The sequence below is a fragment of the Chrysemys picta genome, chromosome 2 (assembly GCF_011386835.1).
Source record: "Chrysemys picta bellii isolate R12L10 chromosome 2, ASM1138683v2, whole genome shotgun sequence".
NCBI classification, from domain to species: Eukaryota; Metazoa; Chordata; order Testudines; family Emydidae; genus Chrysemys; species Chrysemys picta.
Window position 1 is genome coordinate 38,948,561 of NC_088792.1, and position 25,111 is coordinate 38,973,671.

Genomic DNA, 25,111 nt, shown 5'->3' on the forward strand with positions numbered 1-25,111 from the left:
CAGATCTACAAATCTTTACTTGTATAACTAGTCAATCACATGACCAGCCCTATGGAAGCCAATGGAACTACTCACCTGAATTAAGGATTTGCATGAAAGTAAGGGTTTGCAGGACTAAGACTGAAATTTCCCTTGAAGCAGTAAACAATGTGATTGCATATGAAGGATTAATTTGCAAGGTTTCCACAGGAAACATTTTATTTATTTATTTTTTAAATGGAAATGCCTAAATTGGTTTCCCTGGTAGAAATGGACTAATTTCGAGAGATGGTTAAAATAAAGAAAAAAAAGTTTCACAAAAAATGTTAAAGTTGTTCCGCCCTTCCCCCCTCCAAAATTTTTGTTGTTGTTGCTTTTAGTGAAATCATTTAAATTATTTGTGAAATCATCATTGAAATTCCTCATTTACTGAAACCCAGGTTTTTAAGCAAATAAGAAGCTTCCATGGAGATTCTGCAATTTTGAGGTCCATTTTTGCTAAAAGTTTCATTTTTGAAAAGTCTTTTTCCAAGAAAAACTTCGAAACATTTTATCCAGCTCCACTAGTTTCACATGATTGCTATCAACTCTTACCAAAAAGATTATGTAAATGAAAATGGTAAATGCTTTATGGAAGGTAAGTAATTAAGGAAATATTGTAATGCAGTATTTTGTTACATAGGTACAATATGATAGAAGATAGATTTTTGTCAGTAATGCCACTAATCCAAAAACCAATGCAAAAGATTCCATTAACATGAGTTGGGGGCATGGGTGGGGAGAAGGGACATATGACATGCTGCACTTCTGAGGAGATCCTCTCTCAACACCTTTACTGAGGCCTTGTCTACACTGGCAAGTTTCTGCGCAGTAATGCAGCTTTCTGCATTTTAACTCCCGAGGTGTACACACTGCCAAGCCATTTAGTGTGCAGAAACTGCGCAGTTGCAGTGCTGTAAAAAAAACACCCCAATAAGAGGCATAAAACTTTCTGCGCCGGGGTTACAGCACCGCCGTGCCGGTGTAAGCACCCTGGTCCGTTACAGTGCTGCGACTGGCCTCCGGGAGGTGTCCCACAATGTCTGTTCTTGCTTCTCTGGTCAGCAGTTTGAACTCTACTGCCCTGCCCTCAGGTGACCAACCGTGAGCCCCTCCCTTTAAATTCCTTGGGAATTTTGAAAGTCCCCTTCCTGTTTTCTTGGTGATGCATGCAGTGGTGTCAACGCATCTTTCCAGGTGACAATGCCCACGCACCAGGTGATCCCCCGCTTGGAGCAATTCTAAGCTGCTGGATCTCATCAGCATTTGGGGAGAGGAGGCTGTCCAGTCCCAGCTGCGCTCCAGATGTAGGAATTATGATACCCATGAAAGATTTCACGATGCATGACAGAAAGGGGCCATGACTGGGACACACTGCAGTGCAGGATCAAAGTGAAGGAGCTGTGGAACACCTACCACAAGGTGCAGGAGGCAAACTGCCGCTCTGGTGTTGCACCCACAAGCTGCTGGTTCTACAAAGAGCTGGATGCGATACTCAGTGGCGACCCCCCCTCCACTGCAAAGGCCACTGTGGATACTTCGGAGGCCTGCATGCCAGTCGAGAATGGACCAAGCCAGGAGGAGGAAATCTTGGACGAGGATGTGGAGGGGGAGTAGGACCCAGAGGCAGAGGACAACTCGGAGGTCAGAGATGCATGCAGCCAGGAGCTGTTCTCTACTCTAGAGGCTAGCCAGTCACAGCTGCTGGAGCTTGGCAAAGCGCAAACAGGAGAGGAGGCCCCTGGTAAGTGGCTTTGATTTTGGGAATCGCTGAAGCGAATTGTTGGGGGCAGGAGGGTTGCAGAAAGCAGGCCTGTGTCTGTATGATGCGCATACCACCACATGCCAAGTCTGAGCGGCAGAACAGGGTGTTGACTTACTCCCTCACTTCACAGGAATCTGCCTCAGATCTCCAGGAAAAATCTCATGGATATACTAGGCAACCGCTGCTGCAGGTTTTTTGGCAGCATTGCTTTGTTTCTTGCCCCATTAAGTGTAACTTTCCCATGCCACTCTGCCATCACCGGAGGGCTGGACAGGAAGGGATGACTATTGCTGCACACAGGCGAGCCACATAAAGGCCAGGGCAGAAGCCGCATTCTTGGAGAAGATCCTCCTTCTGCTCACCTTCAGCAGCGATATATCTTCCATAATGAACACAGCCTGTGGAAAATGTGGGGACAGTAATGATTATAAGGCCTCCCCTACAGTACTGGCTCTCCCCAAGAGCCACATGCCCAGTGTACAGTATGGTCTGGAACGCTAATTTTCCCTGCTGTTACTCGCCATTTTGAGGGTCTTGGGACTCATGTGTGCTTGCCTGGGGTCAGCCAGTTAGTGATAGGTATGTGAGTGGCTGTGTTTTAAATCACTGCGTCAGTGGTCTGTGTGTTGCAAACAATACTGCTTCTTTAAAATGTTGCTTTTTGGCTTCACAGATTATAACCTTGGGAGCCCAGCCTCCCTCTTTGTTATCACCAGCTGAATGGCTGAGCAGAATTAGAAAGCAACCACGAAGAACTAAAGAGGACTTTCTGCGTGATTGCATGACGCATTCCACAGACAAAAAACAAGAACCGAAGGAGTGGCGGGACAGCAAGAAGAGGGACCGAAAGGAGAACGCGGTGTGCCAGAATGAAGCCACGGAGCGGCTCTTAAACGTTATGTAGCGCCAAGCGGTCACGCTGTAGGCGTTACTAGCACTGCAAACCGAACAGCTCCGTGCCTACCCTCCCCTGCAGCCGCTGTTACAAAACTCTTTCCCATGCACCCCCCAGACACCGCCAACACTCTTATCAACCTCCTGGCTCCAGTCTGTACCTGCTGCATTCCATTCCTCCCGTCACAGTCCAGCACTGCGGACTCCCAGTACTACACTCAACACCCATCCCTCTGCAGTTTAGCCCTGCTGAAGTACAGTACCTGCTGCACTGTACTCCAAAGGAGAAGGTTGGATATAATACCTGGAGATACACGAATCTTTAACCGTCCCAGGACCCCACCTCCTCCTGGGACCCTCCATTCCCCCTTGCCCCATATCCCACAGTGCTGAGGTGTTTTTTTGTTAGTCTCTCTCCTCCGGTTGTTGTTTTTTAATAAAATAATTGTTTTAGTTTGAAAGCAATCTTTATTCCATTAATTGAAAGCAAAAAGAGCCCTGCAAAGCAACAGGCTATTTTCTTAAACCTTAAAAGTGCATCGTCTGCACCAATCACAATCACCACACTCCCGAGCGTAGCAACAAATATTAGTGGCTTTCAACTTCAAATTGCTGCCTCAAGGCATCCCTGGATCCTTATGGCCCCACACAGCACCCCTCTAATAGCCCTAGTCTCTGGCTGTTCAAATTCAGCCTCCAGGTGCTGAGCCTCAGTGGTCCAGCCCTGAATGAAGCTTTTACCCTTCCCTTCGCAAATATTATGGAGAGTACAGCATGCAGCTATAAGCATAGGAATATTATAATCAGCCAGGTCCAGCCTCCCATATAGACAGTGCCAGCAGGCTTTTAAACTGCCAAAAGCACACTCAACAGTCATTCTGCACTTGCTCAGCCAGTTGTTGAACCGCTCCTTGCTGCTGTCAAGGAGCCCCGTGTATGGCTTCATAAGCCACGGCATTAAGGGGTAGGCAGGGACTCCGAGGATCTCAGTGGGCATTTCGACTTCCCCTACGGTAATCTTCTGGTCTGGGACGAAAGTCCCTGCTTGCAGCTTCCTGAACAGGTCAGTGTTCAAAAAGATGCGTTCGTCATGCACCTTTCCAAACCAGCCTGCGTTAATGTCTGTGAAACGCCCAGGGTAATCCACAAGCCTGGAGAACCATTGAGAAATACCCCTTCTGATTAATGTGATAGGTGGTTTGGTGCCAGAACTGGAATATGCGTGCCATCTATTGCCCCTCCGCAGTTAGGGAAGACCATTTGTGCAAAGCCATCCATAATGTCACGGATGTTGCCCAGAGTCATGGTCTTTCAGAGCAGGATGCGATTAATGACCCTGCACACTTCCGTCAACACGAGTCCAACAGTCAACTTTTCCACTCCGAACTGGTTAGCGACTGAGCGGTAGCAGTCTGGAGTAGCCAGCTTCCCCAGTGCAATCGCCACACGCTTCTCCAATGGCAGGGAAGCTCTCATTCTCGTGTTCTTGCACCACAGGGCTGGGGCGAGCTCATCACACAGTCCCATGAATTTGGCTTTCCTCATCCGAAAGTTCTGCAGCCACTGCTCGTCATCCCAGACGTACATGACGATATGATCCCACCACACAGTGCTTGTTTCCAGAGCCCAAAAGCAGTATTCCACTGTAGTCAGCACCTCCGTGAATGCCACAAGCAATCTCGTCTCGTAGCTACTACGCGTGACGAGATCAATGTCGAACTGCTCTTGCCTTTGTAGTTGAAGGAATAACTTCACTGCCACTTGTAACATGTTAGTGAGAGCGAGTAGCATATTGGTCAACAGTGCAGGAGCCATTCCTGCAGACTGAAGAGATAGAGCAGAGCGCGCAGTACACAAACCATTGAAAGATGGCGACAAATGCAGACAGAAGCACAGGGATTGCTGGGATCCAAAGCAATGCATCACGGGGCATTGGGACAGGTCCCAGGATGCCCCGCGACCCTCTCCACCTTCCCACAACTCTTAGTGGCAGAAAAGGAAGAGATGCTCTGTGGAATAGCTACCCAGAGTGCACTGCTCCAAATACCGCTGCAAGCGCGAACACACCATTGCGCAGGCAGATGACAGTGTGAACACACAACAGCCGTTTCCCTTCAGCACTCTCTGAGCGGCGCTGTAACTCTGCCAGCGCAGACATACCCTGAGATTAAAGATGTGATCTCCCTCCTTTTACTACACCCCAAAAAATCGGAAGTATAATTTAGATTGACATTTTTCTCTCTTTAAAGTCTTTTTTAGTAGACATAAGCAGTATATGCAAATTGCTTAGCTTACATGTATACTTTTCATCCCAAATTGTATTTTGCCCAACAAATCACATTTATATGTTCCAGAAACCATTCCTACATTTTATACACTTTTTTCCTGTAGGACAACTGATTCATATTGTCAAACAGTGGCGAACAGAGTAAGAACATTTAAAAAGACATTTGCTTTTAGTTAAAAAAAGCTTTTAAAATAATCACAATACTTAAGGTTAAAATTAGTAAAGTATTTAATAAGCACAATGATAAACATGTTATGTTAGAACATTATGATTCTGAAAAACAGACATTCAACATCATTCTAGCTTCTCCTCACCGTGCACTGGAGAGGAACCGCAACATAATATACAGAACATACTCTTCTGTAATTCCTAATATTTAGGCATAAATACTCATGTTGGTTTTAGTAATTTTTTTTAAAAAACATAAGAAGGCACTACTTTTTTAAATTTAACATAAACCAGGAAAGACAGCAGAAATTATGCTCCAACAGGGTCAATTACTTCATTGCTTTACTTCTCAGTTTGCTTCCAAACATCTCTGCTCTAATGAACACTATGGAATTTCAAGGGCATTTCCAGATGTGTTGGAATGCCAACTCAACATATTCTCAAAGCACTATGACTGGATTCAGAAAAAAGACAAAAGCAGATGATCAGCAGACCAGTGGGCAATAGAGAGCAAAGCAGAGCCATTGGGCAAGGAGGAGGGGCTGGCCCCAAGATGCAGCAACTCCCAGGGCAGCTGGAGGAGGCTGGAGGGTTTACGGCCGTTCCCACTCCGAGCCACTGCGCCCCATGATCCACGGCTGCGGGGCCCCCTGCAGTACTGGCCCGCTGCAATCCCCAGGGATCGGGACTCGTGGTGGGTGATTGGGACCATCAAAGTAACGGCCAGGCCCATCCAGAGCCTCTGCCTGGCACTGGCAGCCCCCGAGCCCTTTCCTTGTTCCTGGGCAGGGGGTGCCTGTGAGGCACACCAGGGTGCTGGGTAGGGGACTGAGGCAGGGCTGCTAGGTGACCAACTCAGGGTACTCAGCAGGCTACTGAGGCAGAAGGTATCAGCAGGGACTGGTTATGGCACCTGCCTGGCCCCTTCTCCCTCTCGCTGGCCCTGGTCCCTGCTGAGGCGAGGGGCCATGTACACTCCCAGGGACCACTATCCCTAATGGACGTGTGTTAACAGTGGGCTGCAGTGCCTATTGCAGCTGCACAGGTGGGCCTCAAGGAAAAAAAGTCTGGGAACTCCTGAGCTACAGTACTCTCAGGGGAGAAAATAGTATTTATAAGTGTTATTTTTTTAATAACTAGATCTCTTCTATAAGAGATTGTTGCTAGAGACAAAGTATCTGGTCTCTACAACCAGACAGAGCCAGGGACTGCACACATCTCTGATAACTTCTGAGAGATCAGATTTTTGAAACTGACCAATCAGAAACCATGAACTTACAGAGCGGGATGAACTAAGCAATAAATAATTTATTTGCCAATATCCAATTTCTAGATGCAGATTGGACCTGCAGTTCCAGAGGCAATTAATATAAAAACAGACAGGGCCAGACACAGAATGTGTGTGCCAGACTGGCCAGAATGTCTACATCTGCTGGTGATAACTCTTCAGACTCACAGAGCCAATGTGAAACTTCCATTACTCTATTTACCTTGTCTTTTGCTTTCTCAAGGACTGATAGAGACATAGTCTCAACATACAGTGCCCCGCTGATGAGGTCACTCTCTCATCCCACTTTGGAGATTCAAAAGTTCCTGGAAACCTAAGAGGCAGTATGCTCCCACTCCCAGGTCCTACTCCCATTCCTGTAACTCCTTCCCATCCAATATTCAAACTGACTGTGCCCTCAAATCCATCCTGCACTTACTCCCCTTCCCTTTGACCTTCCTTCCAAACATAAAAGATTTGATGGTACCAATATTTCTCTTCCTTGACCTCGCACTGTGGCCTATTCCAACCTTATTCCTGAACCCATCTCAATATGTATTACAATCACTGCCTCTCAGAAAATCCTGTATTTCACTTGATCAGGAAAGTGAATGGGGTTTGGTTATGCCCCTATTCCTACTGCTGCCTCCTGAATACACATAGCAGCCAATGGAAGGTTGCTGTCTAGCCAGCTTAACCTGCACTTTCTTGCTTAGCTACACCTGAACAATTTTTATACCTGCACAGTTCTGGAGTTGCAGCCTGACAATCTAGCACCCAGACTACACTCTTCCTTCCTCTGAAGCACTCAAGCCCTTAAAGCCACCACCTTTGAAAATCCTCAAGATAGCCATCTTCCACTTTTGCCTCTAAATGGCCCCTAGTTGTTTTTATCCATACAAACTTTTGAAATAAGGAAGGGTCTGAAAAGAGCTAGGCAGCCACATGATGCTCCAACCAGGATGTCTGAGCTAGAACTGCCACAATGGTCCAATTCTCCTGACTCACGACTCCTAGGAGGTACTAGGAACCATACAACCACTGTGGGGAACCAACAAGGGCCACAGAGACCTTCTGTCACTAAGAAGCAGCCACACAGGAATTGTTTCTGGGGCACACCACTACTACAAGGGACTCTCAGTTGTCAAGGGAATTACTGCAGAAGATTGTTGGTGCCTTATCCCCCAGAGAGAAGCATTTAAAACTTAAAGAATCTATTGTCAGCTCTGTACTCAAATAATCATCTCTTGATGCTAGCAAACTTGCTAATCACCACACAGTCTCTACTGGGGAAAAGATAATTGAGAAGTCTGTAGCAAGTAACTCATGAGTAAAAGAAAAACCTCAATACTTCATGTATAAAACAACTTGACATGTTATGGAGACTGCACCTGGTCTCCATTGTCAAAGATGTCCTCCTGGAAATGGACAAAGATCAAACACATGCAGATTCTATTAAATCCATCAAATACATTTGATATCATTGATATATCTGCAGACCCTGGCAGGAACAGACTTACTGTATTTGCACTGAAGTTAAATATTTTTCCCCCCAAGAAGGTCCAAATGGCAGTGTTGACAATTTGTCATCATCCCAACAGCTCCTTCACACAGGCTGCTACTTCGTCAGCCCTCTTATTTGGTGTGTGGATAGAAGGTCATTAGAGAAGAGACACTTTGGGATGCAGTTCAACAGTATGCCGATGATATTCAGTTCTGCATCTCTTTCCAGGCAGTGCAGTTGCAAGTTCACAAGACCCAGACTATCAATTTCACAATATTTAGTTAAGACTGAAGTTTGAAAGTCCTGCTAGATGTAGCAGAAATCTCTATGATCAAAAAATATCTCCTTATTTAAGTTTGAGTGAAAGGTTGGATGTGACCTACCTTCCATAATCAATGTTAGAAGGCTAAGGGAAGTAACCACAGAAGATTGCAGAAGTTCATCAGCTACTTAGAGAGCTTCTTAGCTTTTTGTTACAAAATTTCTCTGCTTGGAGGTTCTGGTGCATTCCTCAGTTACATCTAGATATTCAGACAGCAAGCAGATAAAGCACTCTTAATCCTCTAGGCCAGGGGTGGCCAACCTGTGGCTGCGGAGCCACATGTGGCTCTTCAGAAGTTAACATTCAGCTCCTTGTACAGGCATTGACTCTGGGGCTAGAGTTACAGGCATCAACTTTCCAATGTGCCAGGGGGTGCTCCCTGCTCAAACCCAGGGCCACAGGCCCTGCCCTCACTCCACCCCTTTCCACCCCCTCCCCTGAGCCTGCACAGCCCTCGCTCCTCCCCAACCCCAACCCCAGAGCCTCCTGCATGCCACAAAACAGCTGATTGGGAGGTGCGGGAAGGGAGGGGGAGGCCTGATCAGCAGGACTGCCTGGGAGCGGGAGGCGCTGGGAGTGGGGGTGGAGAGCTGATGGGGGGCTGCTGACATATTACTGTGGCTCTTTGGCAATGTACATTGGTAAATTCTGGCTCCTTCTCAGGTTCAGGTTGGCCACTCCTAGCCTAGGCCCCTTCTTCCCCAAGATGCATCTTCCTTCAAGTTTCACTAGATCTCTCACCAGTTATCCAAGCCTCTACCATCTCCAGAATGGATTACTTTCAATCTGGGACTATACTTCAAGCCTAGCTGAACACTATCTGAAACAGCATATTCTGTGTGTCTACTTAAAGGTACTTCTCTCAGGCAACATATTGCACTTGTGCTTCAGAGCTAAACTATTTTCTAAATAGTTTCCAGGTGCCACACAAGATGTTGGTTTATATTTATAAAGCCCTTTGTGATTTGAATCCTGTGCATTTTATAGACTACCTCTCTCTCCTTGTGTGGTAGCCATTCAACATTTGCTATTACCTAGAAGACTGAAGTCAACAATCCCTAGACATTTTTGTTCAAGGGCTGGGCAATTTTCATAGTGGAAAAACCATTCACTATATAATTTATTCCCTGTTTTGGTCCAACAGTCAGAAAGCCTGCTGACCGTTAGAGCACAAAGTAAGGCCAACCTATTTACTCAGTTTTTCTGAGAAGAGAGAGCTGAGTGGAGAAGTCTAAGTTTTTGTTTGTTAAGTAGAATATTAATGACAACACTAGATCAATCTAAATTTTTTATTCCATATTTTAAAGACTGAACTATTCATGTGCCCAGGTTTCAGCACAGATGCATTACTTAGAAGTCTAGATAAATACTTATATTTACACTGAAATGAACAGATGGGAAAACTCTAGATACACAAAAGGTAGCTTAAGCATTAGTAGCTCTTTTTTATCACAACACTAAAACTTGATCCTGATCAATAGGCATAAAACCCTCATTCCATCAATTTAAAACATGCAGGTAGACTGCTGGGCCTGCACAGGGATGTCTACATTGGAACTGGAAGCAAATCTACAAGCCCAGATAGACAGACTTGCGTTAACATGCAAAAAACAGCTGTGTGGACATTGCGGCAGGGATGAAGGCTCAGGCTAGCCAACCAAGCTTCAGCCCTACCTACCCCAACTCCAAGCTCAGGTGGCTAGTGCAAGCCTTCACCAGTGCCCCAACATCCATGCAACTATTTTAGAGTGCTAGTGTGAGCCCCACAAATGCAAGTCTGTCTTTCCAGGCTGGAAGACTAACTCCCAGCTGCAGTGTAGACATATGCCATAGAGCGCCACTGAAGTCAACAAGGCTCTGTGTGGTTCCAGCCAGCCATTCAATGTTGTAAATTGCAAGATCTGCAGCAAAGTCTTTATTATTATTTCCCATTACACCCACAATACTGTGCAGGTGTTTTCTTTTGGGTTTGTTTGTTGCAGTTTTTCTTTTGCTACCTAAGGAAACATACACACTACCCAGCTTATATGCAGTTCTACAACAAACATTTGAGGCACATATAATGGGAGCTTGGCACTCATGTTTTTCCTTACTGAAATTATTCCCTCCAGAGTTTTACTATGAATAAGGGCTAGAGCCCTGGCCGTGTTATGGAAGCATCTGAAATAAGGAAACTAATACCATGGTATTCCTTTAATCATTACTAAATATTATGAAGACTGCATAATCATTCTGGTAATTGGATCCATCCAATAAAACATTTGGCTTTAAATACAATAATGGGAGAACAGACCCTTTTAGAACCAACAAAACAGTAGTACAGACAGTTAAAATCCTTAAGTCACTAAGGCAGATAAGACAATTTTCACCTGTTTTCTTGTTTAACTTTGTTATTTCAGATATCTGAGAAGTCTTAATGAATTACATAAAACATGGATAACTTAGTTAAGACTCTGAATGCTTTTTAACATTGTATTGATCAATGTTTTTGAACTTTTCACATCAGGGCTCAAATGCCCCAATCAGGACTGGGGGCTCATTCTGCTGGGCACCATACAAAGCACAAAGACATGGCCCCTGCTTCAAAAAGCTTACAATCTAATATTTTAAGTGACAGACAAGGAGAGGAAGCGATAAAAACGGTATTTGCTTGTAATATAAAAATGTGCAATTTTAAAATTATTAATAGACAAAATAAGTGCCAGTTACCTCCATCTGCCCATCAACTAAGCAATTAATTGATTTCTTAAGTGTCATGGCAGAAAGAAAAACTTTAGTGCACAGAAACAATGAAATCTAGTCTCCCACCAAATCAGATTTACTTGCCTTATTAGCATTAAGGGCAATTAACCATGTTTGTAAAACAACTGTGCATCAGTGGGAGACCATATGCCTAGATTTTCATGCTCTTAAACTCTAATTATTATTTTAAAGTAAAGAGGTAGCAGGACACAAATAACCAGAGGTCTGTTCAATATAATACAGGCAGTTTTATTCTGATTTTTTTTCTAGACAGATATGCAACCAGAGGAACTACATTTGACCATCACACTTGCAAATGTAAGGGTTTGCTTTCATAACGCATCTTCTTACTACAACTATGTCCAAATACCTGGTTAAGACAAAGTTCACATTTACATTTACAGAATGGACCTTAACTGTGTTTCATAACATGGCCAGAGCTTTAACCTAGTTATGAAACAGTGTTAAGGTCTAGTCTACACTACAATACTACAAATTGGAACAATACTGTAACCAGGTCACAGATCAGCTGTGTTGGAATTGTAGCATAGACAGGTCTTTTGTTAGCTGAAAACTGAGGCGGGGGTTAGGGAGGTGACAGATTGAGGAGTTTGGTCTCAGAGGTTGTCAATTTAACTACAGAATAGATATAAAATGGTCAAGACCAGTGCCAGCTTTCCAAAACTGCCCTAGCACACATATTTTACTCTTGCCCTGGAGGGCTCACTTCTAGTGGCTGAAATGGTAGTTCACTCCCTGACAATTCAATACTTTGCCTCTGCTGAGGGTACCAATAAAGGTGCCAATCAGAGCCAAACATGATCCTTCTGATTTTAAAAGCACCCAAAAAGGTACATCAATTTGATCTGATTACTGTCTAATTTCCTCCAAAACAATTTTTTTCCCCAAAGAGTTGCATATAACTTAGTTGCGTGCTTAAAAAATAAAACAAAAAACCCACACTTTTGTTCTGGTAACAGAAGGATTATCTGAATCCTTCAATTTTATCTTGCAAAATTTGGAGGGAAGGAGGGAAAATTCTCTGATTAAAAACCATTTTTGGACAGAACTGTGGTATAAAATTTAATCCCCGACTTATAGGGACACTATCAACTTTCACAAACACACTAACTCTTATGGACAATACTTTTTAAAACTATTCCTGTTTCAAACACCCAACACTGCTGTAAAATATTAGAGAAAAAAAATATTTTTTGTTTACTTTGTGAACTTTGCAAGACTTTTAGTATACAGTTAATCAGTTTCCCCTAATTGTGTGGGTCTTTTACACAATATAAGCGGGGACAAGGTGACAACTTTGGAAAGTGTGGTTATAAAACCACAAAAATGGCCAGGGACACTTAGGTGCAGATGTAATACCTGAAGCTAGTTTAACTTTTTTTTAAAAACTGTATTTCAAACTGATGGTGTCCAATTAACATGGAATTATAATAGAAAGTTCAACAAATAATGCTCAATAACATCGCTACTAAGCAATTTTATAGTATTATTTAATAAACAAAACACCTACCACTCTGGCTGCTCTTTCCTGAGATTCACACTTCCTGCAAAACCAAGGTCCGGTAGGTACTTGAACAATTCCATAGCAAGCTGTTTCAGACAAGATAAAATATTTTAGCAATCATAATACAGTACAATACAATAATACTTTGTCCGTTATAACTTTTCATCAGCAGAACTTGAAGCATTTTACAGAAGGGGTAAGTCTACTTCTATGTGTAAAACATGTTATGCCCGACACACTGTCAGAACTACAGCTCAAGCTAGTGGTCAAGTACAAGCTACTTGACCTTTAAGTTTATGCACAATAATTGTTTTGATTAAGTAAAACAAACTACAGCATACCTTACATTGTGGAAAAAAGCAAAAATTGTTCAAATATAATAGATGTTTTACATGCAATATGTTTTGCTAAAAAGACAGCTTTACAATAACAAACATCTGTCATTTGTAGTAAGTTATAATATTTTTTGAGAGAAAAGGTAATCATGCTAAAAACAGAACATAGTTAGGGAAAAACTGTCACAAAAACCCAACGTTTTAATTTCAATAAGATGACTTTTCTTGCACTTGAGTATTGCAGCAAGCATAAGGTATTCTGAAGACTAAATGCAGAAATAATATTTTGTTTGAAGAGGCAAATGGAGCTACAAATATGACAAATCTGAACTGAAGAATATCAAAACTCGATTTAAAGCCACAATACATTCTAAGGCCCAATCCCTGAAACATTATACTTATAAATTACTTGCACACATAAGTAGTCCAACCAAGTTCAGAGTAAACTCTTGTGGGAAAGACCATTATAGTCCTGATTCTGAAAGCAGATCTGCATGTGTGGATCCCTATTCCCATATGCAGGGTTTACTGAGTTCAGAGGGGCTCCATGTAGGTATAAAGGTCTGCCTGTCCAGATCACCTTACAGAATTGGGGTCTATGTTTGTATGGTGTATAACAAAAGAGGGTCTTATAATAGGATCTGTTTATAGTTCAGATTTTAAATATGAAGAACAGGAAACTTAAAGTAATGATTCTCATAGCACCAATAATTGTGTCCTCTTGGAACCTCAAGTACAGATGTGTGTATTCCGTTTTCCACAGGAGCAATAATTTTGCATTTGACTTTCTACATTTAAGATCTCCAAGGCTGTATGAACCCAGTGGTTTTGCATTTTGCTTTAAGTACCAGATTTTTTGAAATTCTAAATATGCAGTGAAGTAAACAGTAGTGATTAAAAAGTCACCTGACAAGTTAACTGCAAACAACAAAGGGGAGAAGTGGAGGGTGAATTACGAACTAGTAAAGTACTCTAAACACCTTGAGCATTACATTTTAACTTAGAGGGGGGAAACAGTACATGCAATATAAAACAAACATTGTCTTCTGATATATAAAACATGAAGTTAACATCCTTCAAAAAAAAAAAAATCCAACCACCCTACTACATAAGTCTATCCATATTCAGGTAATGATGAATCAGTTATCAAATTTTTACCTGCACTATTCAAGTATTAAAAACTAAAACATATTGGTCATCCCTTTTTTGATTTGTGTATGCTAAAGTTCTGTAATATAGCTGTAATAAAGAGAAAACATTTTGCTTTACTGTCCTACCATAAACTAAAATTGGCAAAGACAAGCACAGAGAGATACTCCCCCAAATAAAGAAATTCAGCATTGTGACTTGTTTGCAGAGTCAAACAAATATACAGTACAATGTTTAAAGTTTCAAAATATCATCAGAAGCAGTACAGCAAATCTGACCACCTTCCTGTTGAAGCCCTGTCTCAGCACGTACAATTGGAAACTGGCAATAGACAGTGCAGAGGCACATAGCATATGGTATAAGGAAGTGAATGATAGGGACAATTCAGGGAGAGGGCTTGGCAAGTCAGGTCCAGATCCATCACAGTTAGGCAGAGTCTAAAGTGGCAGATCTTACATTTCAAATTAGCAAAGTTCCAGATATATTTGCACCTGTATCTTGAACATCACTTCTGTGCATTAACAAATTAAAAGATTGTTTATTGTTCAATACATGACTTCCTTATGCTTACACCTTTGTTACTGCTAGACAAAGTTTCTTCAAGATTATTAGGAGCACTTATCTTCTTAGAGGATTAAATCATTGGCAAGTTTTAAAGCTTGTTTTGAACTAGACAAGAGTGAAAAACAGGTATCTGAGAAGTCTGATAAGAAAAAATTATGCTTGGATTTCACAGATAGCCAAATAATTTTAAGTCAAACTTCCCAAAAAAGGAGATGTTTAATTCTTAGACTAATAAGTAGTATGAAAATATTCAGCCCCAAAGGGTATTTGGACAGTTATAAGCACCTTTGAAAAGTCTGTTATAATGGAAGTGCCTCCTCTACAAGTTCCACAACGTCAACTGTCAAGATGTGCACCATTTTTATTAACATACACTCAAAATATACTACACTTGTAATACAATAGATCTAAGTCAGTAATTCTTCCTTTTCTCCAACCACCACAATAGTGTTTGACCTCAAAAACGTCCTTCCATGTTTGGATTTGAATAACCATGGCTGCAATACAGTTATATCCAACTTCAGAGTCCCTGTCTACATTAGGGGCATTTTCCAAAACTTTCCCCATATTGCTAACACTAGTTTTGCTCCACGGGCAATAGAGATGTTGAGAATCAACACAGAAGGGCTGCTACCACCTTTTTAAACACTATCATATGATCCCACTCAGAGCACCATATTTAAGACTCTAAGACTCCCAAGGTTACGAACACTTATGAAGCTGAACTGGTGTTAGCGAAGGTAGAATACGTATATTTTTTTTAATTTATTCAGTTTGGCATAAGTGACTGCCTTCTCCTTCTGAAAACAAATACTATTTATGTTTTGGTCATTCTTCTCTTATTCTAAACCACATCAAAACAAAAACCCAAGCATGACTATAGACAAACTAGAATACCTTTCAACATCAATTTCACTCTGAAGACAGGGCAACCCTGAATCAAAAACAGACTCATTACACAAGTTGCTCTTCAGCCTCCACTCACCTCATGACACCAAGTTCTTTACAAGGTGCAATTTCATTCCTTTGCAGTTCTATCTGGCTTGCCCCTGCTTTCATTTTATGACCTGGGAAGTAAGTTTCACAAATACATGGTATATCTAACCCAATGTAACAAACAATTTCAGATATTCAGACTAATGATCTGGATATAAGACTCCAGCTTTTCCACTGTTCTGACTTTTTCAACATATTAAAAAAAACATCAGAGGACACAGGGTTTATTTTAGATGCAGTCAGTTTGCTGTTGGTGGAAAGAGAAACTAACAACTGCCATTAGTTCCGTATTTCTGCTCTTCATTTAAAAATTATGATCATTTTGTTCCTTTTCTAGTCGGTTGAGAATACCACAATCCAGTCTCTTCCCCTCCTCACAAAGAAAAGGGAATGCAATGACAGCAGCAAAGTAATCACATATATACACTGTGCACTATGGCCTCTGAGCTGGACACCAACCAATCTCTTTCTCCACTAATCCAAGCAAATCCAACTCCAGTGAGTAATACCAGTCCCTCCCCCATCAAAGCCACCACAACAGGAAGTCTCCACATCTACCAGATAATATCAGCCAAATGACATTCAGGGAAGGAGCAACAAGAGGGAGAGGCAATATATTTTATTGGACCAACTTCTGTTGTCGAGAGACAAGCATCTGAGCTTACACAGAGCTCTTCTTCAAGGAAAGGAGCTCTGTGTAAGCTTGCGAGCTTGTCTCTTTCTCCAAGAGAAGGGGGTCCACTAAAAGATATTACCTCACCCCTTTTCTCTCTCTAATATCCCGGAACCAACAGAGCTACAAGAACACTGCAAACTTTCAAGGGAAGAGGCAAGCAGAGGAGGCAATCGTAACAGCCGAGTCTCCCTTTGCAGACTCCTCCCAGCCTCTCCTGTTCAGGTTTCCCTCAGACAGGTGTCTAGTTTGGGGGAGAGGAAATGGGGATGGTCTATGGGGTGGGCCAGGGCAGCTGATGTGGCAGGGGCACGTATTCGGGGAACAGGAGGGAGCCGTTTTGGAAGGAAGAGGTGCAGGTTGTGTTAGGTGGGGATGGAGAACGTGTGGAGTGGATGTGCCGTGAGAGCAGCCGGGGGAGGGTGGCTGGTTTCAGGAAGAAATGGTAAAAAAAGCTGTGGGAAACCGGGGTTGAGAGGGAGGGAGGTTTGGGAGGCCGTGAGGGCAGGTCAGGAAGGGGTGCAGGGCACAGGGTGTGCGGCAGGGGAGGGTCTCAGGTGGGAGAGAGGTAGCCGGATGTAGGAGACTAGCTACAGGCCGGGCCCGGGGGCGGGCACTCACTCACCTTGATGCACTGCGACACTGCAGCCGTGCCCGTCGCAGTATACCAGCGGGTTCTCGGCCCAGCCCCTCTCGTCGGAGCACACGCAGCAGCCGCCGATCATCTCCTTCATGCTATTGGAGAACTCGCCCTCCAGTGACACAGGCAGCGGCTCGCTGGAGACCATCTAAGGGTTAAAAACACCGTCAACACCGCACACTGCAGCGCCCCTGCCTCTCTCCCTCCCCCGGCCGGGGCTCCCCCTCAGGCACTCAGCCGCCACCGCCGCCGCCGCCACAGCAGTGATTTAGGACCCATGTCCGCGGGCTGAGTCTCTCCTCGCCCCCACCCGGGCTGTATCAGTCAGTCAGTCACGAACGCACACAGAGGCAGCACACTGAGGACAGCAGTCTGCAGGCAGACAGGCAACCCAGCAAGGCCCGCGCGCAGGCGCGCTGTACCTCCCTGTGGAGAAGGCCTGGGTCCGGACTACCTCGCGGTGCCTCATGGGCCACCAGTGGAACGTGAGCAACGGCAGAGTTCTGACCCTCCAACGGTTCTAACCAATACCCAGACAGAGCGTGCGCGAGGCAGAGGCCGGCTCAGGGAAGGGAGGGCCGTCCCCCTCGCCTGCGCGTGTGTGAGAGGGAGCGAGCGCGCGCGAGCCGGAAGACTGTAGTGTCTCTGCCACCTGATGTGCGAGCTGCCCGGGCTGGGCTGCGTGGGGGCGCTGCTCCAGCACACAGAGAGCGGCAGCTCGGGCCTGCTAGCCTGCCTGGGCCCCTGAGGGACACCCTCCCCCCGCCCGGGTAGCCAGCCCCTGACCATTGGAGCAAGGGCCCTACACACCACCGCCTGGCATGCCTGAGTCGGGTGTTATCCATCTTATCTGTGCAATGACCTGTGTGTAGCCGCAGGCCAGCCTCCTTTCAGATCTACCTGTAAAATCTCATACTGGTGGGGCTGTGGCTCACCGGAGCCGTTTTACCTCCCCCTCGCTGTGACTGCTGCACTAATACATTCCCGCTCCACCCCAAAAATAATCTTGTTACTATCTTGTTGCTGTCCTCAGTATGACTGCTGCCACCCGTCCCACCCCCATCCACACACTCTGTGCTCTCTTGTTTCTTCCCCCCCTCAGTGTGACTAATGAACTAATACATGATCAAATAATAAATGATCGTTATTAATTCTGATCGTTCGTCCCCAAAAAAACGTCTGTAATGTGGCTGCACCCCAGATTGGCAGTTAGTGCCATCATTGTGAAAATGATGTTGAATAGAAGATATGACAGACGCCAAACACTACAAGCCCTACACGAAAACAGTTCTTGAGCACAACTGTTCTCTAAATTTACTTAAAGGTAGTTTATTCCTTGCCAGATTTGTTTTGTTTTTAATGTAAATTCATTTGCTGTCTCTCTCAAAAAGCGGAGAGAAACTGTGGGGGAGGGGTGGTTGAGGTGGTCAGCAGAGAGGAAAATCTCAGGCTTTTCAATTCTCCATTGTAAGCAGGTATGGCTGTAGCAGAAGGAACTAATTGTGGTGGTTGGGAGTGTAGAGAGATTAAACACAGCCTTGCAAAATTCTGCTCCCTCACTTGCCCTAGGGCCAGTAATAATTTGCTTTCTTTTTTTCCCAGTAAAATATCACTGATTTATTTTCATCATCATGCTAAAGGGCAGGCAAGCAGAATTTGTACATTGGCCTGGTAAATGTTCATGATGATTTTGTAAGGCTGCCTTAGTAACATTTTGGAGTTTATTTAAATCAATATTATTAAATTATATGTATTGTTCAAAGTGTTGTTACCAGTACCCAGAAATTGTGGGGTTGGATGTGTTTAATAAATTGCTAAATAAATAATAAAACCTCTGCACATATGCATGGTTTGTGAAGAGCTGCTGTGTGGAAGGGGAGGAGGGATGTGCACAACTCTCTAGCCCCTTGGGATATCTGAGTATGCAATGCAGTTTGTGCGCAGGATATCTTAGGTCAGGCTCTTTCTCTCCTACAAAGTTTTAAATGAAATTATTTAGATAGAGGAGGAAGAACTTGGGGGAGGGGAAAAGGAGTGGTGATGGTCATTTCCTACATAGATAGGCCCTAGCTAAACATTTTGATTAACATAACAGGGCTATTTAAATCTGTAATCTTCTGAAAATTCATTCAAAAGCATATATAGTAATGTATAGATATTAGAATTTTGTTCTTAAAAAGAGGATGCCATAAAAGATTGGGAATTTAATATAGTTCAGCTTGTGTAAAATCACCCAGTGTCTTCCCCTCAAAACAAAAGAACTATAAAAACAGTTAGAATAAAAGTTAGAATGTAGAACTGATTACATGACATATTGGCAAGACAATTTTGATTGCTTTTTGGGCTTGTAAAATAATCTGAAAATTGCAGGTGCACACCAACTACTTTGAGAATAAAGGAATTAATATCCTGAAGTTCTAAAAACCCACAAATTATTTGAAGCTGAGAGATACAGTGTCCCAGGCTTCAATCCTGTCAGGACAATGACATCTAATTTAAACAGCATCCCCAATTATTTTGTTAAACCTGATAAGAATAAAATCATGGTATAAAAGCAAATTTTTTCTTAATGTCTCTGATTGGTAATATTAGAAAATAAATATCTCTGTCTTTTTATTATAATATAGTAAACATACAATGGTTTTGGGAATTAACATATCCATGCATGAAAAACTTATATTCCAACAAAAAATTAGAAACAATGTTTTCTCCTAGTTTGTTAGCAATTTGGAAAGTTTTCCTAACAAGGTAACTGTATTTTAAGATACTCATTTTGTAATTTCTTCTTTTAAAAATAAGTGTTACAATTCATAGAACTTTCTCCATGTAATATTAGTTATCTTAAGATTTGGCCCTTCATAAAACTGAAAGCTGTCACAAAAGAAAATCATAATGCAACAACTGTCAAAGATTTCACCAAGAATATATTTTATAAATATACTTTGAAATGTGTGAAATTTTATCTATCTATACAGTTTGTTAACACAATGTAATGCCACTTCAATACTGATCAATCTGAAACTTTCTTTTTGTAAAAATGCAGTCAAACTTTGATCCTCTAAATTATTTAATAAAAAATTGCTTATTTTTAATTGATTGTAGTTTAGTTCCTTTGATGAAATGAACATTAAATAGGCTGAAAGAGACTCCATGATCAGTACCTTATGGCAGTGTGTAATATTTGATAGCAAAATTTAGATAACCTCTTGATAGTTCTGTAAAACAATCATTTGGAGGAGACCTTTGAAATGCAAAAAAGAAGAAATGCATTACTCCTGTTCTTCTTTTCACAAAATAAGTACTGCAAGTAGTGTGCCTGTAAGAGTTAGCTATGGGATCAGAAAGTAAAATCTTGTAGCATATATTTTTATGAGTCTACTGATTAATAAGCCTTGACATGATACAGGGGGGTGATTTTCTTTTGGAAAAATAAGTCAGTCCTTAAAATGATTTATACACATATATGTGGGATTATAATAATTAAAAAGGAATGTAATTCAATGAATATGAATTAATCATTTAAAATTTAACTTGTGTGCAAGGGGTAGATACAATTGTTTTACTAAAACGTGTCTATAAAACATGAAATTTAACATAGTAAAATTATGAGGAAAAGGGTACAATACAAGATTATACATTTTTCTGTATTATTTCTATATTTTAAATTTTTCAAATAATTTGTTTATTTTTATCCCCAGAGGTGAATGGAAATTGTACTTACAAATTGGCAATTCTTTAAAAAAAAGGTTTATGATATTATTCAAGAAAATGTTAAATAGCTTATTCAGTGATTAAATGTATTATTGTGCAACACCCCAGACTCACTGACAAAATAAGAAAAGTACTTATATTTTTGATTACCAATTAGCAATTTCCTGTAACAGTTCTAAAATATTTTAGAACATTTTCTTTAAATCTTGCTGAACATTCTTAAGGCATACAAAAACACATCCTGTGCTTGCTCAGTGAAAGAAGGCCCTTTGTTGTTTAATCATTTGACAGAAATACAGCATATTAAAAATTAAAACAGGTGCAATATTCTGAAAATTCCTGAGATATAAAAATTTGAGGAATAGCACACAAAGCAAAGAAATGCATCCATCCTATATGCTATTTTCAAAAACAAGAGATAAATTTAGGAGTTCTGTTTCTGGACTTCTAGATAGGAGAATTGGCTTCTTTATAGAAAGTAAGTCTTTCCTAGAAATTTTAGACTGTATTTTTTAATTGAGACTATATTCAAAGAGCTTTCATCTTTACCTGTGTGCAAAGGGATGTGAAGTACAAGAAAACACATGTAATTCAAAACAAGAATAATTACAATAACCTGACATTCAATAGGTAGGTTACTATTGTTCATATTTTTCTACTTAAAATACATAAGGAGTTTTGTTTGCCTTCTGTTTATATGTGTTAACATCACAAATAGCCTTAATCAAAATAAATGTTAATCATGGCTATTTGCTTATTCCTAGGAAAGAAGCAGCAAAATGGTCACTCTACAATTGTAGAGAGTATGTGACTCTTGAGTTCTGACCTTTGCACATAGTGTGTTTTAAATGGCAAATTGGCTTGGATCCAACAAATTTAGCCATGTTCAATTATGAGAGACATAGTATATCTATGAAATCCATATTAAAAATATGTATCTAGTCTTTGCTGTATGTTTGCTTATAAGTTATACCACTAAAAAGTATAGTTTTCTATTTTCTTCAATACGTGAATACCGATTATCAAACCAGTACATGTTATTCAACCAGTACATATTTTTTTAATAATTAAAATGTTTTAATATGAATTCACCTCTTATCTAATGGTTTGTATCCTATACCGTTATAGATTATACATGTATAGGTAATAATATCTAAGACTGTGTCTGATGTTTGCTCTGAATATTATGCCTACTCATTTATTGTGCTATTGCCATTTGTGTGAACATAAGTATATTTTTTAATGTTTTAGAATGGCAGTATTATTTCACTGTTCCTTTAAAACTACTGTTTAAAAGCATTAATGTTATTGTTTTTAATTGCACTATCACCTTTGGAGACTTCTGGCAAATTCTATGTAACTAGCAGCAATGAATGAAATAGGTGGTTTTCAAGTACTGCTTCTGTTACTAATGTTGACATTTAAATGTTAATTCTAGTCTGAGGTTTACTGTAAACATGAAGCAAGGTTTTTTCCTTGAATGAACAATCTTAAACCAAAATTCCAAGTAAAGGAATTGTAACACAGAATATTTTTATCATGGTGCTTAGTTCCTTCTAAAAGATTTAACATTCCCTAAGTGATATAGGTTAAAGATTTTAATTTAGCAATGAATTTATAATTCTCTACATTAAAACTGTATTTAAATGTTAACCACATTGTTATGTGAGTCAGGTCAAAATAATAATTACAGTATATTACAAAAGAATGTGAAATAAACTTCCAGCAAACCACACTGAATATTAATGCTGTGCTAATCCTTGAAAAGATGGGTTAGCAAACTCTGGAATTTAGATATGTGATTTAAATGCAATGCACAGCTTTTCTTTAGATAAGACTAATATCCACTGTAAAGTTTGGGATTTTTTTGTGATGTATTTATTAATATATTGGATTTTTTAATAAGTACATTGACATAGTCATTCCAAAACCAAACCTTACATTGTCTTTATGCATGCATATCTCTGTGTAGAATTTCTTAAATTAGCATTTTTCTACTAAAGCAATATCTTATATATTTTTTGTGTATTATGATTAGTAGTGTAATTTTAATATCAAGGGTCACATTTCCTTTATTTCCACTTAAGAGTTACATTTAATATTATAATTAATACAAGAAATGACATGCTGAGTTTCTAATCAAGTGTCTGATATAAAGCTATTTTAAGATGGATGTGTATAAATTAAATCCATATATGCAGCTTCAAAATAATGGGGTGGGAAAGAGAAAAGTCAGTTTTGTTATATACTAAAGCAACTTCGAGTAAATGAACCACATTTGTGGGCTGTATAAATGATATTAGCCTAGTTTACCAAGTACCATTTGGACAAAACAATGTTACTTTTTTATTTAAAGTGTTTTCTTCTCAATAAGGGGCCATCACCTCCCAATCTCAAAAACACGCCCAAGAATATGTTAATTAATTGTATTGTGTCCCTGAAATAAAGAGTTTGCCAAATGCAATAAAAAAAAGCCCATCGATCAAGGAGCTAAGTTCCCACTGCTAGTTGCTAAAAGTAATTTCGATTTTGAATTTGTAGATGCACACACATTTCTTCTATGTATGGGATTTTATCATTAAAAACTTTCTGATAACAAGTGTAACGTGACCACATAGGGTGTATCTTGGGAAGCTTAACATTCCTAGCGAATTAAGCGCGCAAGCCTCAGATCACTTTTTGTCAATCTTACTATGGTACTTCAGAGTCGGAATGTGGGTAATTTTTATATCATGGCACTTCCCCAATTAAAAACAACAACAATGATCCTTTGTGAAAGGAGGGCTATATTAAATACGTCAACATATTCCATACAAGACAAGTACAATATAAAGAACATTGAAGAGTGGCCAGAATGATGTTCCCCTGACTATTTTAAAATGTTTCTTTCAACGTGATAATTTTGAATCCACAATATGCAATATATATTAACTAAAACAATATGATCGCACGTGATTTCATTTTAAAATTACATTTTCTCAAGTTATGTTCACATTTTGAAAATTACCAAACAGCATTTGAGAGTAAACACGTTTCAACTAAGAAAATAATCAGAGGCTTTAAATATTTAAAGCAAATTTAATTAGCATTTTTTCTTGTGAAATATTATTTGCATCTTAAACCTTCAAATGATTTTAAAGACTTCTACCATTTAAATATAATTGTTCTTTATTAAACGATTGAGTCCCACAAAAGACTGCAAGTTTACAAAGAGTGAAGGAAAACGAACAGCAAAAACAAGTTCTGGATATACTTTTAAACAACTTAAACGCGACTACAAAGTTAAATACCTAAATTTCCAAGCAGGGGAGAAAAGTCAGTTAACATCTAGCTGACAATAATTCCTATTTATAAACATCTGTTAACTTCTTCGTCTTGTAGTTAAAAACTTTTGTCAAATGTTCGTTTCGTGGTGGTGTGTATATGCAATATGGAATAAGACGTCAATTCTAATTTGCTAAAATACAATTTCAAGCTCAGTGAAACAATTTACTGAAACCAATCGCTCTTTTTTTGTAGAAGGAATTTGTGCAAAACTACTTAAAGATTTCTCCGGCAATTATCCTTTTTCCTAATAAATATATGAGACCCACACACTGCTTAATTTTTTCACTAAAGTGGAATGCGCAAAGATTATTTTTGCTTTAAAGAATATCGCACTTGTTGGAAATTTTCTTTCATATCAAATTAGTTAACTCTTGATTTAATGTAGAGTGAAAAGCTCAGGTCTAGATGGAGTGCTGAAATCATTTATTTCTAAACAAGTTTTTGAAAAACATTAAAGCAAAGAATACTTTTCCTGAAAAGCACTCTTTTTTTTTTTAACTGAACAAACGCAGCTAGCATTTGAAGAAATTGCTGGCTTCACTGTGTTTATATTAAATACAAAATAAGATTAATCCTCGTTTTTATACATAAAACATTCAAACGTGTTATTTTCAAAATTCTGTTTGACTGTATTTATTATTCCAAATCCCGTGGTTCTGAAAGCTGATTTTCTCCGAGTTTCTCTAGGAAGTCCTGTTCTAAAATCCACTCACAAACGTTCTTCTATGTATAAATCCAGCCCTATGGTGGGGTTTTTACCTTTTGTGTACCATGTAAGTTACAGCCTCACTGGAGCATCCCTCAGTGAATAGCACTTTTAAATAATCCTCTCTACTTATTTACCAGTTGTCTTGTTGGAAACCCCTGAGTTGCTGAGTAGGATATAATACAAACTTGCGCCATAACCCAACTGTGTTTAGAGCTAACATAAAATGCTGTGCTGCGGCAGCTCGTCTCCTTCCCTCGCTCTGGCAGGACAAGCCCAGCCAGCCAAAAACAGCGCGAAGAAGGCGGCCTGTGAACAATGGGAGCGGCTGGAGGAAAAGGAACCTAAATTACACTTCCTCTCGCTCACTGCAGCCCTCTCGAGCCCGTCCGCCCGAGTCACTCATTCACTGCACAGTCTCCAGGCCGCCTACCCCCGCGCGCTCACTGCAGCAACCTTCCCCAAGCCCGCCTGCTTGCATTTCCTGCCTCAACGGTTGTAGCCTGCCCCACTCGCTT

General features: G+C 40.8%; 1 protein-coding gene across 14 annotated transcripts in view; it reads right to left on the minus strand.

The window, feature by feature from the left end:
- MLLT10 (MLLT10 histone lysine methyltransferase DOT1L cofactor) overlaps positions 1-25,111 on the minus strand; it is a 231,308-nt gene that overhangs the window by 202,034 nt on the left and 4,163 nt on the right. For 3 of the 14 annotated variants that reach the window (XR_010598233.1, XM_042857661.2, XM_005302761.5), the window contains exons 1-3: positions 17,196-17,347; positions 16,835-16,997; positions 12,499-12,578 (exon numbers count right to left, since the gene is read on the minus strand). Coding sequence is in view for 7 of the 14 variants with exons in the window: in XM_042857661.2 (XP_042713595.2) it covers positions 12,499-12,578; positions 16,835-16,997; positions 17,196-17,318 (366 nt within the window). In the remaining 7 variants the exon portion in view is untranslated. Of the gene's footprint in view, positions 1-12,498; positions 12,579-16,834; positions 17,430-25,111 lie in introns of those variants that run through there. The other 11 variants (XM_065582970.1, XM_005302763.4, XM_065582973.1 and 8 more) reach the window with 7 other exon arrangements.